Below are 19,959 nucleotides of genomic sequence, written 5' to 3' on the forward strand. Positions count from 1 at the left end.
GTGTGAATACGGGTGCCTACAGACACAACAACATTAAATTATTAATATTCAGCTACATTTAATTAATAATATTGCTCTACTCTTCCTGTTAATTGTACATGTAATGGAGCTATTTTGTTCATTTCCTAGTGATCTGTTTTGTAAATAACTTTGTGTAGTAAATTATTAATGCACATTAAACACACGGGGGATTTGTTTTAATTCAGGCCTCAATCTGCAGGAGCAGCCAGCCCTTGTCTGGCTTCAGTGCTCGGTGCCTTGAGGATGAACAGATGCTACAGGCCATCAGAAAGGCAAATCCTGGAAGCAATTTCATATATGTTGTTGACACTCGGCCTAAAGTAAGTATGTTACAGTGCTGGCACATTTAACAACACCAGGTATGTGTTGCGAAGTCAGAGAAAATATAAAAGTCCAAAGTATGGTGGCCACTAGGGGCTAGATTCTAATCTCAGTTGCTTCCAGGTAAATCCACAGTAATGCCGCTCTGTAAAGTTACTTTGGATTTACCTTTTGAGTCTGAACTCCAGGTTATAAATCTTTGAAATATCACAGTTCACACATGCTTTGTAGAGAGTTGCTAGAGCTTAACAGCTCAAATCTCCAAGATTCTATCTGCACTGAGCCTCCTCCATCCCCTCACAACTCCTACCTGTGAGTGGACTGAGTATATGCCATTCCAACAGAGTGACTGAACATGCTCCAGCCCAGAGTTAAGGGCTCAGAGAGACTTCCTCAGTAATGGCTGCTCACAGCTGCTCCAGGCCAAGGTGGGGCCAGGCACGGGTACTAAGAGCAGTGAGCCTGTCTCTCTTGGGCTCTCAATGGTGGCACCCAGGCAGTGTGGAAGAGGAAAAGATCTGATTCAAATTCAGGGTGGACAAAAGCTGAGTCGAGGGCATTGCAGAAGAAGGCTGGGGGAATATATTGGCACAAGGAGCCTGGGAGGCAGAGACTGATACTGGCTGGGCAAGGAGACTGGGACCTGGGTGGGGTAGGGAGGCTAGGACTGGCTAGGTAGGAAGGCGGGAAGGGGAGGCTGGCACTGGGAGCCAGGGGAAGTAGAAGGCTGGGACTGGTTGAGCAAAGAATCCATTGGGAACCATGGTAGGGAGATGGGAGTTGGAATCTGTTGGGACAAATAGGGGGGTTGGGATGATTTTTTGCATGGTTGGTTGTTGTTGCTGAGAGGCTACATCACTTTGTGTTCGAGAGAACACTCATGTCTAATTCAAAAGGAGAGAGAGAGAGATTTGAATTCAACAGATTATTTATATCCTCCTAGCAAGGCATGCTGAGGACCGTCCTGAAAGAACACTGTCCAGACGCAACTTCTTTTACATTGTTCACTGACATTAAAAGATGAGCAGATGGGCGTTTAGTGCACTTGGTAGAAAATAGTCTGCCTACTTCTATATATATATATAATAAAGTCTGCTTACTTATATATAAATAAATGAATGTAACCCTTCTGTCCATCAGAGTTGGCAGCAACAAGGGCCGGGTTCAATATCTAGGGGATCCATTCCAATAACACAATGCAAAACTGGCTCGAGCCCCCACCCAGTGACCTGGGACAAGTATATACCACCCCCGCTGGGCACCTCTAAGAGGCAATACTTCCCCTCTCGCAAGCACAGAGTCTGAGTGTAGCAAAAGCCTTTTAATAACAGAGAGAAACAACGTGGCATTATGTTGGGGAAACACCACCAACAGGATCCATAACACAACCCATGAGCAAAGAGCAAAACCCCACCCCAAGCAAATTGGGCCGTGTTCTTTCTCTTCGGCTCTTGAGTCCAGCAACCCAAAAGTCATCCAAAGTCCCAGAAGTCCAACAACCTAAAAGTCTCTGTCCCTGGTCAGGGCAGCCCCAGAGTCTGAAAGTTTATCTGCAGAGTTTTACCTCCCAACCTGGGTGGAAATGGGGTGGGGGGGAGCTAAGGGGCACCTTACGTGGTCCAAAGCCAACTGCCCCACCTCTCCATGGGGGCTCTGCTCCACCAGCTGTCCCATGAACTGCTCTGCTCTGCCAGCTGCTCTGCTCCACCAGCCATCTCGTGAGCCACTCCAGCCGTCCTGCAAACTGCTCCATTCTGCCAGCCGCTCCGCTCTGCCTGGTGTCCTGTGAGCTGCTCCAGCAAACTGCTCTGCTAGCTGTCCCATGAGCCACTCGACGAACTGCTCTGCAATATATCTTCAGCCCCCCCCCCCCCTTAACACAACACTCAGTGATTTCAGCTCTTAGTAATTTTAGCTCTTTAGTGATTTCAGCTTGTAGTAGGGGAGCCTCAGTGCTGGTGCACCATTGGCTCAAAGTGAATTCAGCTTAGCAGCCTGTAACTAGACTCCAAGTGGAATCAAGACTAGCTCTGATATTCCACAGTGGAGAGAGGAAAAGGTGCAATTGGCATGTAGAGTCTCTCTCCATTCACTGGGTTTTGGAACCCATGACCCTTGCCTAGCGAGTGGTGCTTAGTTGATGGTGGGTCCCTCCATCATAACAAAAGGCCAAGTACAGTTCAACTGTCCTTGATTCACGTGATCAGGATAATAACAGTTTATTTTTCCTGCCCCAATAACAGAGAAACTGGGGCTCCTACAGCAGCCAAAGTGACCGTCTAGGCGGGGTGGGTGTGCCTATGCAAATGAGATCAGCCCCTGAAGTTCTTTTCCACAACCCACCACGACTCGCCACCAGATGTCAGGGTAGAGCTCATCCTGACTCTGCTTACATCTATCTATCTGTCTATCTGTCTAACTATCTATCTATCTATAACACACACACTGCAAGTTAAAAGAGCTTTCTGTATTAGAGATCTGGGATTAGATTCACAGGACACCCAACAGCCCCTTTAGGCTGCTTTGTCCAACATTTAGGTGCCATTCTGAGTCACAATGATTGGGCAACTGAGCGGTCCCAGTCTCTTTCATGTGAGGCGAGGAGAGAAGCCTGGAGTGGGGTGAGGGCTCCATCTCTTCATGCTGCCGCCTCCTCTTTTGCTCCCAGGCCTGCTCCAGAAGGAGAGATTGTGACTTGGTTTGGACATGATGGTAGGTAACCTGAGAAAAAACCTGCTCCTTAGGAAAATTCTAGTTGTGCCCTTGCATCACTGGCATTCACAAGACCTTTGCTCAGCCACTGTTTAACCCAGCAGGTGCCTAAGTTTCCACTGCTGAAGTCTTATAGGTGCCTAAATTTCAGCCAATGGGCATGTGCAAAGTCCCTAAATCCTGACACCACCAAGCTGCTCTGAGCCTAACTCATAAACCCTGGTGGGATTCATAAACTAGGGGTTCCCCTGCCTGTGTCACCTGTGGGGCCCAAGTCAGTAGACATGCTCAGAGTACATCTAACCTGCATAAAAGACAGAGGAGGAATTGGAACCCACACCTTAGCCCGCTTGCTAAAATACCCAGTGATTAGAGCACTCATCCAGGATGTGGGTGACCTCGGTTCAAACCCCTCCCTGTTCTGGAGCAGAAATTGGAATCCTAGTGTCCCACATTTTGGATGAGTGCTCTAACCATTGGATACTAGATGTAAGGAAGTGGCATCACCACTATCTCCCCATTGTTTTTCACAAGAAAGGGCTGGCTTAGGCACTCAGCTTTGGGAGAGGGTTCACAGCTGTGAATCCCAAGTGGAGATAGGTGCCTCCCTCTGACTAGGACCTAGGCATCTAACTTCCTTTGAGAGGCAGGGCCACCATCCTACTGGCCATCTGACTAGAAGCACATTCCTGTATGCCTGCCCCTGGTACCATTTCTTGAGTACTGAAATATCATACTATTGTCAATTTTAGAAGAATGTAGAAAATGAATTGTGTGTATAGAGCTGCTCCCATTTTAGAAATGTGGTACTCTGGTGGAATGAGGCCTGCAGATTAGCAATCAAGGGAGGAAATAGGGCATACAAACAAGCAAAAAACTCAATGAATAGTAAAAAGTTAATGAATTATAAAAGATGTAAGGCGGTGGCACAAATGATTATCAAAAAGCCAAAAAAAGAAAGAAATTGGAGAAATTTCGGTGGGAAATTGAACAAAGATTCAAAGCTTTCAGAAATATATAAACACATTAAAAGTGAATGGATTTCAGAGTAAAAGGAAATATCTATCTGCTCTTACTGTAAGCCATGAAACTGAGGTTTTCAACTTAGGAAAGGAATCTTTAGCAAAAGAATCCCGAAAGGCCAGTAGTGATATGAATCAAAACAACGAGTTTGGGGGTGGGGGGGAGAGGGGAAAGGAGGTTTATTGAGGATAACTGTGATCGATTATATGGCTGGAGGGTCTATAGTGATGATGTGTTAAACAAAAATGTTAGTGTGTAGGAGCTTATTGCAGCCATTAGAAACAGGAAAAATACAGCTCTAGGTAAAGATTGAACACTTGTCAGAAGGGAGCCTTAAGATTCTATTATGATTTTGTTATAATGATATATGGAAAAAGGACTGCTGGTAATAGAATGGAAACAAGTATTGGTGCTACTAATTAAGAAACAAGGTGTAAAACCCTGTGAGATTAGAACCTGGGACTATTGGGGATGCTGCTACATTACCATTGAAAGCTTAGAGGAGACTTTTTCTGGAGGACCCTGTAAAGCTAGGCTCTGCAGGAAGTACCACCCAGCAGGGCTTGAGTAGCAGCTCCTGCAGCCCACTGATTGGCTCATGCTGGTATATAAACAAGAAAGCTATCCTAGAGAGTGGCCTGAACAATGATGCAAACTGCCTGCTTGCTTCTGCTATAGACCCTGCTTTGTTGTAGACCCTAGACTCTGGCTTCTGTCACTGCTTTGTCCCTGACTTTGCTATTTGCCTGCTGTCTGTAAGCTGGTGCATGACCCTTACTTCCTGGTATCCTGACCCAGCTTGATCCTGATCCTGCTACAGAGAAACAAAGAAGCATGAGGACCAAGAACTTTATGATAATGGTCTTCCTGGACATTGAAAAAGCTTTTGACAAGCTATGGAGGGAAGTTTATAAACTAAACACACTTGAGTAAAAGAGACAGTATTTCAATGGATAAGGGACTTTTTAAGTGACAGAACTATACAAATTAAAGTTGGAACAGCTTTATCAAAAATGTACAGATTTACAGATAGAACTCCACAAGGCCGTATTATCAGCCCACTTTATTTTCTGTTATGATGTATGACTTCCTGGAAAGTGTGCAAATGGGAGTAGGTTCTTCCCTTTTTCCAGACAACTATGCTATATGGATTAAACATAAAAGACTTAAAGTAGCCATGGAAAAGACAAATCCGGTACTCCAGAGGATTTCCAAGTGGTGAAATGATTGGGGATTTGAATTCTCACTTGTAAAAACTAAGGAAATGCTTTTAACTAGAAAGAAAATTAGGGAAGAATAGGATTTATGGTGGAAAAAAATCAGATCATTCAAAAGTTTATGTACCTAAGAATAGTGTTTTGATAATAAATTAACTTGGAAAGATCACATAGATAATACCATGTAAAAGTAGGATCAATTTACAGGTGTAGCTCAAAGCAAATGGGGTACAGAAAAGAAGGTATTGATGATGTTCAGAGCATTGATAAGACCAGTTTCAGACTACAGATGCCAAGCTTTTGGTTTAGCCTCAAAAACAATTCTTAAAAACTTGGAACTACTCCATGCCCAAGATCTGTGATTGACACATGGTGTAATGTGACACCAATGTGTGTGCTGCAAATAGTCACTGGAGAGCACCTGTCATAAATATAAAGGGAAGGGTAAACCCCTTTAAAATCCCTCCTGGCCAGTGAAAAAAATCCTCTCACCTGTAAAGGGTTAAGAAGCTAAAGGTAACCTCGCTGGCACCTGACCAAAATGACCAATGAGGAGACAAGATACTTTCAAAAGCTGGGAGGAGGGAGAGAAACAAAGGGTCTCTGTCTATATGCTGCTTTTGCCGGGGATAGACCAGGAATGGAGTCTTAGAACTTTTAGTAAGTAATCTAGCTAGGTACGTGTTAGATTATGATTTCTTTAAATGGCTGAGAAAAGAATTGTGCTGAATAGAATAACTATTTCTGTCTCTGTATCTTTTTTGTAACTTAAGGTTTTGCCTAGAGGGGTTCTCTATGCTTTGAATCTAATTACCTTGTAAGGTATCTACCATCCTGATTTTACAGGGGGGATTTCTTTATTTCTATTTACTTCTATTTCTATTAAAAGTCTTCTTGTAAGAAACCTGAATGCTTTTTCATTGTTCTCAGATCCAAGGGTTTGGGTCTGTGGTCACCTATGCAAATTGGTGAGGCTTTTTATCCAACATTTCCCAGGAAAGGGGGGTGCAAGTGTTGGGAGGATTGTTCATTGTTCTTAAGATCCAAGGGTCTGGGTCTGTAGTCACCTAGGCAAATTGGTGAGGCTTTTTACCAAACCTTGCCCAGAAAGTGGGGTGCAAGGTTTTGGGAAGTATTTTGGGGGGAAAGACGTGTCCAAACAGCTCTTCCCCAGTAACCAGTATTTGTTTGGTGGTGGTAGCGGCCAATTCAAGGACAAAGGGTGGAATATTTTGTACCTTGGGGAAGTTTTGACCTAAGCTGGTAAAGAGAAGCTTAGGAGGTTTTTCATGCAGGTCCCCACATCTGTACCCTAGCGTTCAGAGTGCGGGAGGAACCTTGACAGCACCTGTAAAATTATGATGCTAGTAGATCTAATCTTTTGGGCAAAGATAAAAGGAAATCTTGAAAATAAAAGAACATAAAAGATTTATGAGGATTGCTAGGAACTTAGTAGACAAAAGTAGTATGAGGAAGTCTTTGACAATCCATGTATCAGGCCAAAAAATGGGTAAAGGAATTTTATCGAAAGAAAAATTGAGAGAACTAAAATATTTTAATAATGGAAAATCAAACTACAGCTGGACAATAATTCACCCATATGTGGATATGGAACTGTATGGAAAAAACTGAGGGAAAGAAAAACCACACATTATGACTAAGGCTGCGATTCCGTGACTTTCTGTGACTTCTGCAGCAGCTGGTGCTGGCTTAGGGGTTACCCCCTGAGGTCAGGAGCAAAAATTTGGGTGTGTGGGAGGGAACTTGGGGCAAGGAGTTTGGGAGTGCTGAGGGGTACTTACCTTGGGGTGGGCAGCTCCCCGGCTCCAACTGGCATGGCTCTGCAGCTCCTAGGTGGCAGAGGGGCCGGGGGCTCCGTGTGCTGCCTGCATTCGCAGTCACTGCCCCGACAGCTCCCATTGGCTGCAGCGGGAGCAGCATGCTGAGCCCCCGACGCCTCGACTGCCTAGGAGCTACAGGGACACGCAGAGCCGGGTAGAGAGACACCCTGCCCCCCAGCACCAGTGGGGGTCCCGGGCCATGCGCTGCTGCCCCCCCTGCACCAGTGCCCCCCCCAAAGTTTTAGTTAGGGATATATAGTAAAAGTCATGGACAAATCCTGGGCCGTGAATTTTTGTTTACTGCTCGTGACCTGTCCATGACTTTTACTAAAAATATCCGTGACTAAAACGTAGCCTTAATTATGACCAATTAAATTTTTGAATTTATTTGTGAAAAACTGGGCCTGCTTTGCCAAATCTATACAGACAGATCAAAAGATGATAGCATGGGTAGAGCGGGAACAGCCTTCTGTGTTCCTAGTCAGAATCCAGAAATCTAAAAGGCTGTTGAATTATGTGACTGTTCTGATGGCTGAACTAATGGGGATAATTGTGGCAGTAAACCTGTGTTGGCACTAACCTGGATAAGAGATGTGCATCCGGCTGCAGCTGTAATTTTAACTGATTCCTTCTCAAGCATAATGGTAATCAGAACAAGGACTTCAGAAAGCAGAAATGACATAAGTGAAATAATGTTCCTAACTATGGAAGAAATGTGAACAGGTATCCATAACAACAGCACGGATTCCGGTTATATTGGAATACCTGAAATGAGATGGCTGACAAAACAGCAAAACATGCTCTACAAAATGAGGAGGTGGATATTAAGATACCTTTAAGCACATAAGAATTTAGAAGTGTGGTCACGAAGGAGCCTGCAAAGGAATGGCAAGAACTATGGACAGGTGATGGTGGGAAAGGACAAACTTTCTGTGATGTAGGCTCAAATTGAAGATAATACTGTACTCCCCTGCCATGCTAGAAAAAGTGAAGTAGTCATTTTTAGAGTGTTCGGTCATTGTGCCTTAAATGATAAGTTAAACCTATTAAAAAAGACAAAGTGTGCACAACCAAATAAACTGTGGATCATGTTCTGTGGCAGTGTAGTGGGCAATATTTTATGGAAAGAAAGTCTCTATATGAAAACTTGACTTGGCTTGGAATCAAAGATTTTTCCCTAAAGGGACCAGTGAGAATGCCAGAGAAATGTAACAGTTATTCCCCCCCCCCCCCCATGCAAAAAAAATCTTTGCTGCATTTTCTTAAGGATACTAGAATGAGTGAAAGGATATTTTAAAAAACAAAAACAAACTTTGGCTTAAAAATGATGAAGATAGTGATGGTCAACTCGTATGATGAGGCTGCTGGGCCAAAAAACAAATAAAAAATAAATGGGGGAGAGAGAGACTATAGGAAGTAGGTTGCATCTTGTGGTAGTCCTTAGAGTAGGGAGAGAGATGGAAGAGGAAAGGCAACTGGGTGTCTGTTGAAACGTGACCCATAAATCCCTCAATGCCAGCTGACAAGGGGGTTACCAGAATATCCTGATACTGGTATGTACATTCTAGTTCACTAAAGAATATCATGTGAGGTCTTAAATGAAAGCCGGGATCACACTGGTTGTTAATATCATTGTAAAATGTATGTACAGATACTGTGTAAGGAGATATCTGTGCATACTAAAACATGTTCCGAAAGTCTGTATTGAGGCAGAGTTGAAAAACAGGTTTCTGCCAGACAAAGGATGTTTATTCACCTGTCCTCTCAGTCAGTGTTTAAATTAAGCACTGTTGGCCAACACAATGGAATCTCCTTTTACATACAAAGTTGACGGGAGGAGCACACTGGAGAATGAGCTATGTGAGGTCATTCTGACTCAGAGATACAAACAGCCAACTTCGGAGAATATAAGGAGAAGGCAAGGGAGACACCCCTTTAACCTGCACATAGGATGTAATTGGGCAGTGTGATTACATTCCTGAAGATGGGATTACAACCAACTTTGGTTGAAACACTGCAACCTCCCCAAGCTTCAAGAAAGTGTGTTTTGTTAACTCTCTGGTACGTTGGGCAAACTAATTCTAGCCATGGAAGATTAATGATCAGGGAAGGATTAGTATACTTACAAACATGAAGCTGTGGAGTGGTCAATAGGACACTTCTGGTTATATTCTACCATTAAAGGCAATGTTCAGTAATTGATTAAAATAATAAAATTAGGTCAGCTGTGTAAGAACAAATAAAACCCATGACCTTGCAGTAAGATCCCAATAATCTATATACAAATGGAGCTTATACAGAAACAAGGATCAGCCTCTCTGAACTACAACTTATATAGACCATACTTTTAGTCCTTAGGGCCTGGCTAAATCCTAGGTGTTTCATGCCATAAGGAAGCTAGGAGGAGGGAATGTTTCTAGCTACAGTGGGAGGGCTGGGTTGGGACTATTGGGAAGAGCCACTTCAGATCCAACCTGTCGCCACCTCACTTGGAACCCTCTCCAGCCTCCCTCAGCTACTCGTTTAGGCTAAGAACCAGCATGGCACCTGTGGTGCATGTCTAGAGGTCAGGCCAGAGAAGGGAAGAACTGGCACAGACACCAAAATGGCTCCATGTGACTGTTGGCCCACTAGAACATGGGACCTCTTCTGGCATGCAGGGTTCAGAGGTTTGGAAGGGGCTCATTTGTGTTATGGGAAAGAGGGTCAAGAAGCAGGGAGAGAAGCTGAGCCCCTGATGACAGAGGGTGAGAGGAGTGTATTTGCCTCATGAGTGTAGAACCCTCAGGATGTTGCATACTCATCCCCACAGGGTTAAATTGCAGTGCTGTACTCTCCTCTGCCAATGTCTGATTTGATTATTATTTAAAATTCTGACATTCCAGCAGCTTCGTTCAAGGTGACAATGTTGGTACTAGACAGTGTCTGTCCACTTATTGACAGATTGACAGAGCCAGAAGAGTACCCAGAAGTCACCTACTACAGGACAGGCCCAACAAAGAAACTAACAGAACGCCACTAGCCATCACCTTCAGCCCCAACTAAAACCTCTCCAACGCATCATCAAAGATCTACCACCTGTCCTGAAGGACAACCCATCACTCTCACAGATCTTGGGAGACAGGCCAGTCCTTGCCTACAGACAGCCTGAAGCAAATACTCACCAGCAACCTCACACCACACAACAGAACCACGAATCCAGGAACCTATCCTTGCAACAAAGCCCGTTGCCAACTGTGTCCACATATCTATTCAGGGGACACCATCATAGGGCCTAATCACATCAGCCACACTATCAGAGGCTTGTTCATCGGCACATCTACCAATGTGATATATGCCATCATGTGCCAGCAATGCCCCTCTGCCATGTACATTGGTCAAACTGGGCAGTCTCTACATAAAAGAATAAATGGACACAAATCAGACGTCAAGAATTATAACATTCAAAAACCAGTTGGAGAACACTTCAATCTGTCTGGTCACTCGATTACAGACCTAAAAGTTGCAATTCTTCAACAAAAAAACTTCAAAAACAGACTCCAGCGAGAGACTGCTGAATTGGAATTAATTTTCAAATTGGATACAATTAGCTTAGGCATGAATAGAGACTGGGAGTGGATGGGTCATTACACAAAGTAAAACTATTTCCCCATGTTTATTCCCCCCACCCCCCACTGTTCCTCAGACGTTCTTGTCAACTGTTGGAAATGGCCCACCTTGATTATCACTACAAAAGTGATAATTATTCCCCACCCACTCTCCTGCTGGTAATAGCTCACCTGAAGTGATCACTCTCGTTACAGTGCGTATGGTAACACCCATTGTTTCATTTTCTCTATGTATATAAATCTCCCCACTGTATTTTCCACTGAATGCCTCCGATGAAGTGAGCTGTAGCTCATGAAAGCTTGTGCTCAAATAAATTTGTTAGTCTCTAAGGTGCCACAAGTACTCCTTTTCTTTTTGTCCACTTATGAGTGATTGAATAAAAACCTTTAAGGCAGTGGTGGGCAACCTGCAGCCCGTCAGGGTAATCCGCTGGTGGGCCGCGAGACAGTTTGTTTACATTGACCAACCACAGGCACGGCTGCCCGCAACTCCCAGTAGCCATGGTTCGCTGTTCCCAGACAATGGGGTCTGGGGGAAGTGGTGGCCAGCATGTCCCTGTGGCCCCGCCGTTTCCTGCAGCTCCCATTGTCTGGGAATGGAGAACCGTGAACACTGGGAGCTGTGGGTGACTGCGCCTGCGGATGGTCAATGTAAACAAACTGTCTTGCGGCCAGCCAGCGGATTACCCTGGTGGGCCGCAGGTTGCCCAGCACTGCTTTAAGAGTTGAAGCACCCTTCTAAAAAAGATAAAGCTACTAGAATACACAAGTGACATGAGAATATTCAGTTACAAGCTTTGCATTTTTAAATAACAGCTTAATTAATCCCTTTTTCTTTTCTTCACTGCAGTAGACTGAGAGTTGTCTTTTGAGCATGACCTGTTTCCTGCTCTCACCCAGTGTCTTTTTTTTTTTTACCTTTGCAGCTCAATGCAATGGCAAACAGAGCAGCAGGGAAAGGATATGAGAATGAAGACAATTACTCCAACATCAAGTTTCAGTTCATTGGTATTGAGAACATCCATGTCATGAGGAGTAGTCTGCAAAAAATGCTAGAAGGTAAAACTTTTCTTGATATCGATATACAGAGAGGTGGCCTAATTCTTCTGTCATGCAGGTGTAAATCCAGAGTAATTTTCTTCGAAGTCAGTTGTATTTCACTTGTAAAACAGGTGAGAGAGGAGAATCAGGCCTATTGATATTGTACAGTGTATATCTCCCTGTTTGCTAAAACACTTGTGCCAAATATCATCATCCAGAGAAGAATGTTCTCTTGATTACAACAGTGTTTTACTTTAAGTGATATTTCACCAATATTACTTTTCTTATGTGGTTTGTAACTCGGCTGTTTAAAAAAAACCAACAGTTTGAATTGAGGGGGGAGAAGTGGAATGCCATGGGTACAGACTGGAGCCAGGAGGTTGATAAGAGTGTGTTGGCAGTGTCTGGGGGGAGCATGGGAAAGAGTTTTACGACAGCGGTTGCAGGGGAGGGTGGGCGTGGAGCTGCTTGGTTTGAAGAGCTAGTATCTCCTGGAGTGTGGCTGCCTGGCGTTCCATAACCTTTAAGAGCCGCTCCGTGGCTTCATTCTGGCGCACCGCATTCTCCTTTCGGTCCCTCTTCTCACTGTCCTGCCTCTCCTTCAATTCCTGTTTGTTGGTGGCGGAGTGCATCATAACATCACGCAGAAAGTCCTCCTTAGTTCTTCTTGTCCGCTTTCTAATTCTGCGCAGCTGTTCAGCTGCCAGTAACAAAGAGGGAGGCTGGGCTCCCAAGGTAATCTCTGTGAAGTTTTTAAATGCAACATTTTACAGAAGTAGTGTTGTTTGCAACACAGAGGACACTGATTCAGTGGTTTAAAACACAGCCAATACTCTCACACCTCTCACTAACTGGCTGCCCCAGGCAAGTACACATGAGCCACAAGACATACAAAATGGTGACCTGGACCCTGCCATACACTGGGCACATGGCTCTTGGGGAGAGCTAGCACTGTAGGGGGGTGCCTGATAATCATTCCTGTCCCCACACTTTGCTGCTGAGAGTGAGCAGGGAATCAAGGGAGGGTCTTTTCCAAGACTGCGGCTTCCGCCCTTGTCCCTATGTGGCTCGCCTGTGTACAGCAATGGTCAGTGTGTCGTTGTCCCCCCTCCCCCCCGTGACGGCACAGTGATGTGGGAAAGTTACCGTTAATGGGGCAAGAGACAAAGCAGCTCTGCCAAAGAACCTGTGGCAGCAGATTGCCCAGTATCTCCATGAGAGTTTCCTGGAGATCTCTGAGGGTGATTCCTGTGAAGTGAGCGAGTCAATCAACAGCCTGTTCCAGCACTCAGACTAGGCATGTGGTGGGAGACAAGCCTGCTTTCTGCAACCCTCCTGCCCCCAACAACTCACTTCAGCAATTCCCAAAATCAAATCCACTTACTAGTGGCCTCCTCTCCTGTTTGCGCTTCTCCAAGATTGAACAGCTGTGACTGGTTAGCCTCCTCCGGGGTAGAAAACAGCTCCTGGTTGCATGCATCTCTGGCCTCCGAGTCATCCCCTGCCTCTGGGTCCCCCTCCCTCTCCACATCCTCATCCAAGATTTCCTCTTCCTGGCTCAGTCCACTTTCGACTGGCCCACAAACCACCTAAGTATCCACAGTGGCCTTTGCAGTGGAAGTGGGGTCGCTGCCAAATATCGCGTCCAGCTCTTTGTAGAACCGGCAGCTCGTGGACTCAGCACCGGAGTGGCAGTTTGCCTCCCGTGCCTTGTGGTAGGCGTTCTGCAGCTCCTTCACACTGCAGTGTGTCCTGGTCATGTGCCCTTTCAGTCATGCATCATGAAATCTGCCCGTAGGTATCATAATTCCTATGGCTGGAGCGCAGCTGGGACTGCACAGCCTCCTCTCCCCAAATGCTGATGAGGTCCTGCAGCTTGGCATTGCTCCAAGCGGGGGATCGCTTAGTGCGTGGAGCAGGCATGGCCACCTGGACACGTCACCGAGCAAACAGGAAGGGGACTTTCAAAATTCCAAAGGAATTTATGGGGTGGGGATGACAGTTGATCACCTGAGGGCAGGGCAGTAGAGTTCAAACCGATGACCACAGAGGCGAGAACAGGCATTGTGGGACACCTCCTGGAGGCCAATCGCAGCGCTGTAATTGACCAGGGTGTCTACATTGGCACCGCAATGCTGTAGTCCCGGCGCAGAAAGCTGTACGCCTCTCATTGGGGTGTTTTTTTTAGAGCACTGCAACTGCGCAGTTTCTGCACACTAAGTGGCTTAACAGTGTGTGCACCTTGGGAGTTACACCGAGAAAGCTTCTTCACTGCGCAGAAACTTCCAGGTGTAGACAGGGCCTAAGATATTAAACTCTAGAATTAACTATTGCAATAGCATATGTGTTGTGCGAATTACAGACCGCACCTGAATCTTCAGCTAATCAGTTAGCTAAAACCTCTAGAGTAGGTTTTGCCGCAATAGTGCCTTAATATCATAGTGAAATGACAGAAGCATAAATCATGGTAGTGAGATCTGCATCTGAAAGAAAATCACAGCCTCCTGGCCAGATGCAAAGGTAAGAAAAACTCCCTGGGCTGTCCACTTTTAATGGGAAGTGCAGTCACAATTGCTCTCCTTTGTATGGTGCAGCATAGACCCCTGCTGCAAACCAGTCTCAGTTTGTAGACTGATACAGAATGGTGGGGAGGCCATGACACCCCCCGCACCACCACCACCACCACCCAGTTTGGACACAGTACATCTCAGGGGAGTTTGGAGGGACTGTAGGCTTTCCTGGCCTGTTAAATATGCTGTCTGATTCGGGGGAGAGTCTCCTTGCACACGTCTCCCCAATTATGCACCCATGTAAACTCGGCCCTAAATGAGTTTGCTGGTTAATCCAATATCTGCAAGGCAATTTATTTTCATACAATACATCAGCTTCTCTACGGGGTATTATTATTAAGTTCCTTAATCTAAGAGTTTTAGGATTAAGGCGCAGTGGATTTCCAGTTAATGGTAATGTATTGTTTGGCTAGAAGTAATGCCAAGTGAAGAAACCTGTCCTTGTATTTGTTCAGCGCAAGTCCATCAAAGATAATATAGTAAAAAAACACCAAGCTGCGTGGGATACTAATGTGCTTTGGCTCTAAAATGATGCAAAAGTTCATCAGATGGGACCATGCCCAAAACCCCTATCAAGCAACATCATTTATTTATTATGTATCTATGGTCTTAATATCTCACACAGTTTGGGAACTAAGCATCACAGCATCTATTTTAAAGAAGACAGTGTGTTGAAGCAGCCTTTTTTTCTTATAATATCCCATCTATAAACCTGGAAAGATTGATAAAAATTAGAAGTTTGAGAGGCCCAGGCCATGATTACAGGTACCAAGATATTTAAGCACATCACCATTATATTGGCAGATTTCAGAGTAACAGCCATGTTAGTCTGTATTCGCAAAAAGAAAAGGAGTACTTGTGGCACCTTAGAGACTAACCAATTTATTTGAGCATAAGCTTTCGTGAGGTTATGAAGTTTCATAACTTCATCATGAGCTGTAGCTCACGAAAGCTTATGCTCAAATAAATTGGTTAGTCTCTAAGGTGCCACAAGTACTCCTTTTCTTTTCACCATTATATTGAATCTTTTACTGAGTCTTATGGCTTTCAGCTCATGAGGACAAGTTAAGTCTGGTTTAAGAGTCAGGAAATCAATTTTAAAACAGTTGAAGATGTTTTATAATATACAAAGATGTACTCTGGAGCCTCTCTCTTCTCCTAGTTACAGTAGCATGCCATCATCTGCTTCTCTTGTTGGCCTTTTTCAATAGGTCTTACCTAAACTGTTTACAAAAAGTAACTCTGATTCAAAAGGAGACAAATAATATTAATATACATTTAATACTAGTTTTAAACCTTTGTATCAATGTGTATTTAGCTTAACCCAGTCCAATCTACAATGTAAATGTTTGTTTTTCTTACTTTCAAGCAAATATTTAGATATTAACACACAAACTGTCTACTGAGTGTGAGACATTGTGGAGCATTTCAGGGAACATAGAAATCTTTTAAAAGAGTAAACTGTGGATGCTGATCGAAAGTGATTTCAGTTCACCATGTGCTGCTGCTGGTTTTAAGTGGGCAGTGTAGAGAAGAAGATACGGAGACACAGAGCACCTGTTTCTGATTTCCCACTGGCATAAAATAGGGGTACAGTAACTCCTCACTTACAGTTGTCCTGGCTAACATTGTTCTGTTATTTGGTTGCTGATCTATTAGCAAACATACATGTTTAAAGTCGTGCAATGTTCCGTTACAAGGTTGTTTGGCTCGCCCCACTCCGCCCACCTGGCGTTCCAGGCAGGGAGTGGGCAAGCCCCTAACCCTGCTCCCTGGCAGGAGTGCCAGGCGGGTGGAATGAGGCAAGCCCCCCTGCCCGAACTCCTCTACGCCCCTGCCTCAACCAAGCTTCACAATCATCATTGGTGAGTACAATATTAAATTGTTTGTTTAAAATTATTTAAAACGTATACTGTATATGTATATAATGTCTTTTGCCTGGCAAAAAAAAAATCCCTGGAACCTGTTTCCACCCCCCCCCCCCCATTTACATTAATTCTTATGGGGAAATTGGATTCACTTAACATCGTTCCGCTTAAAGTAGCATTTTTCAGGAACATAACTACAACATTAAGCGAGGAGTTACTGTACTATAATTCCATTGACATCAATGGAGTTAAGATGGAGCAAGAGGAGAATTGGTTCATGAGTCTAGGATAGTGAAGGTTGCAGATGGCTTTTCTATGATGGAGCTCAGATAAATTCCCTGATAGAGCTAGCTGAATTTTTTTTTGACAGAACAGTTTTCCATCGGAAAATCTAGTTTCTTTGGGACTGAAATGTTTCACAGGTACATGTCAATTGTGAAGAAGAAATTTTCTATGGGAAAATGTCAAAACAGTTCATTTCAATTTTGTTTTGATTAAAGTAAAAATATTTCTTTTTGGCTTTATCAATTGATATAATTTCATTTTGACTTTATTGTATATTGATGCATGTATTTAATATTATATATAATTTGTATTAAGATTTACTCATCAGAATGAAACCATTTGATATTATCAAAATAACTTGATGATTGTGAATCAAAAATTTTTCAGAATTTCCATTCCAGGAGAAGTTCTGAAATTTTGTCTTTTTGTCCCGATTCAGAATGAAAACAAATTTCAAAATGTCAGAATTTCCCATTTTTCAACCAGCTCATTCTTCGCTAATTAGTGTGAGAGAATTTAACTGTAATACTGTAATACACACTTAATGACTAAGGGAAAATCCTACCCCATTGTTCACCCATGGGAGAACCCAAACAGTGGATGAACTGCACATCCATTGCATGGGGAAGCCAGCTTGCAAAGGGGCTGAGCACTGCAGTGGCTCTTTGTGCTGGAACATAGCGGTGATATATGTGCAGTAGAGAGAAATACCTGAACTCTGGAACAATGATTATAGCCACTTTTCTTCTTCATTCTGTGGAGGAGCACATCTGTTGTGCCACCCCACACCCTAATTATCCTTCCTCAGTTTTTCTCCATTTTGCTTTACCCTCCCCCACCCCCCAACAGGATTTAGCTCTAATTTTAAGGACAATAAACTTTCACTGAATTGTTGTCCAGATGAATAAAAAAGTAATGTTTAATGTACTGAATTATATTAACAAAGGGCCAAATTCTGGCCAGTGCTCCACATACTCACCTCAGAAGATCCACAGCCAACATTGGGAGTGCTGGGCAGAAGTTGGCTGACCATATCCTGCCTCCTGTGAAAAGCTGCAGGGAGATTGCTCCTCATATGTCTGGAAGGACATAACAGGGCATGGCCAAAGGGTCAGGCAGTGTGGTCCACACCCTCATGTGTGTACACATTTGTGGTCACTGTGACCAGGCAATAGCCCCTATGCACAACCCTGTGCCAAATCATTCCTGTGCTAAGTAGGAAAGAATGCACAAGGGAGCTGTTTGTAGGGCTGGTCTCAGCCAAGTAGGGGAACCAGATATCCCAATTTTATAGGGACAGTCTTGATATTCAGGGCTTTTTCTTATATAGGCACCTATTACCTCCAGCCCCGGTCCCAATTTTTCACACTTGCTATCTGGTCACCCTACAGCCAAGATTCAGGGGCCCATTAACATGGATTTGGTAGCATATTTGTATTCCTCACTGGGTGAGTTTAGTTTCCAGGTGGCAACCAGAATTTGATCCATTATGATCTTTACATTTAGATGATGCACATCATGCTTTTTGTCTGTATTTGAACAACAAAAATAGTGAAGAGGGATTTCTCTTCTATTAGTATTCAGAACATCAGTTGCTTAGATAGGAACAAAACCTACAGTCTTCGGACTTCATTGAGAGTTCTGCTACAGTAACCCTGTAAGCACTGCAGGGTTTGGCCCACAGACTTTAACCCAGTGGTCTCCAACCTTTTTACACCCAAGATCTCTTTTTGAATTTAAGGGTAACCCAGAATCTACCCTGCCCCTTCCCCAAGGCCCTTCCCCTTCCCCAAAGCCTGACCCCACTCACTCCATCCCCCCATCTCTCTGTTGCTCGCTCTCCCCCACCCTCACTCACTTTCACTGGGCTGGGGTAAGGGGTTGGGGTTCGGGAGGGGGTGCAGGCTCTGGGCTGGGGCCGAGGGGTTTGCAGTGTGGAAGGGGCTCTGGGCTGAACCTGAGGCAGGGGGTTGAGGTGCAGGAGGGGGTGAAGGGTGCTCGCTCCAGGAGGGGGCTCTGGGCTGGGGTTTGGGGTGCGGCCTCCTGCCAGGCACTTACCTCTGGCAGCTCCTGATTGGTGGTGCAGTGTGGCTGCTGCTAAGGCAGGCTCCCTGCCTACCCCAGCCCCACGCTGCTCCCAGAAGGGGCCAATGGAGGCAAGCAGGGGTCACATCGCTCCATGCGCTGCCCCTCTCTGCAAGCACTGCCCCCGCAGCTTCCATTGGCCACAGCTCCCCATTCCTGGCCAATGAGAGCTGCAGGGGTGGTGTTTGCAGGCAGGAGCAGCACGTGGAGGGAAACCCTACCTCTGGGACCGAGCTGGCCGCTTCTGGGAGCAGTGTGGGGCCAGGGCAGACAGGGAGTTGCGACCAGTTGATTGCGATTGACTGGTTGGTGACCACTGCTTTAACCCTTCCCCCAACTGAGCAAAGGCCAGCTATAGGATTTGTGGGGCCTCAAGCTGCTGGAAATGGGAAAATTAATCCGGCAGTTGCCTCCCCATCTGGTGCTATTGCTGGTGGGCACTATAGATCTGACAGTATGCTGTTTCTTCTCCCCCTCCAGTACAGTTAATGGGGAGAGAAATAAGGGCAGCTTGTGAGTTGCTGAGTTTCCATACAGTGTACTGCCCCAAGTGGCTCCTTGATTTTCCTGTGTGTAAAGTCAGCTCTGCCCCATACCATTCTCCTTATGAAATAGCTGAAGAGCCTTCTATAGTTCAAATGTTTTGATTCCTTTTCTGCTGATACACAGATATTTTTGTGTCTTCATATATGTTTTGCCTAGTAACTGAATTCAGCATTAGTTGAATTTAGTATTAAACTACAGATCAGTAGCCAGCATTACAGATCAGTAGCCAGCATCACTTAAAATATGTGGCATTTGTCTCTAATTTAGGACAAAATGGACTTTGCTCAGTAAAATGGTAAGTAAATATTGATTCTGATTTGGTAGCAGGAATGAGCAAAGTAGTATTTCAGCTTTACCCTGGGCTTTTGCAAACAGAGCCAGCAGCTTCAATTAAAATTCAACGTCTAATTGCTGATGCTTCCATCTGCACAGGAGCATTAATCATCTGAAAGACTGTTTGCTTTCAATACTGTTACTCAGGGTGTTTTTTTTTTGTTTTGTTTTGTTCTTTTAAGCCTTTCAAAAATGACTTGTAAAATAAACTTCCGTGAGAACCTGTATATTCAAAGATTGCAATGCTTTATATAGTACACGTTAGGCTAATGTGCCTTAGAATGGAAAAAGGTTAAAAAAGTCCAAAATTGAGACCTGGTGTGCACTAATTCTGAATTTCACTTATAGAGTGAATTTCTAGCTACACTGAAGAAAATGGGAATTTATTTCTTAGGATCAAATTCACTGATGCAGCTGTACCCAAGTCACCGGAGTTGCATGGTCTTATGTCTGTGATGGATATGGCACATGAAACTTTATAATGGCTG

General features: G+C 44.5%; 1 protein-coding gene across 2 annotated transcripts in view; it reads left to right on the top strand.

The window, feature by feature from the left end:
• Window positions 1-19,959, top strand: part of MTMR7 (myotubularin related protein 7) — an 89,240-nt gene that overhangs the window by 43,066 nt on the left and 26,215 nt on the right. For both annotated transcript variants that reach the window (XR_012158656.2, XM_073341923.2), the window contains exons 6-7: window positions 207-341; window positions 11,670-11,802. Coding sequence is in view for 1 of the 2 variants with exons in the window: in XM_073341923.2 (XP_073198024.2) it covers window positions 207-341; window positions 11,670-11,802 (268 nt within the window). In the remaining variant the exon portion in view is untranslated. The remainder of the gene's footprint in view (window positions 1-206; window positions 342-11,669; window positions 11,803-19,959) is intronic.

This window comes from Lepidochelys kempii, chromosome 4 (genome assembly GCF_965140285.1).
Source record: "Lepidochelys kempii isolate rLepKem1 chromosome 4, rLepKem1.hap1, whole genome shotgun sequence".
NCBI classification, from domain to species: domain Eukaryota; kingdom Metazoa; phylum Chordata; order Testudines; family Cheloniidae; genus Lepidochelys; species Lepidochelys kempii.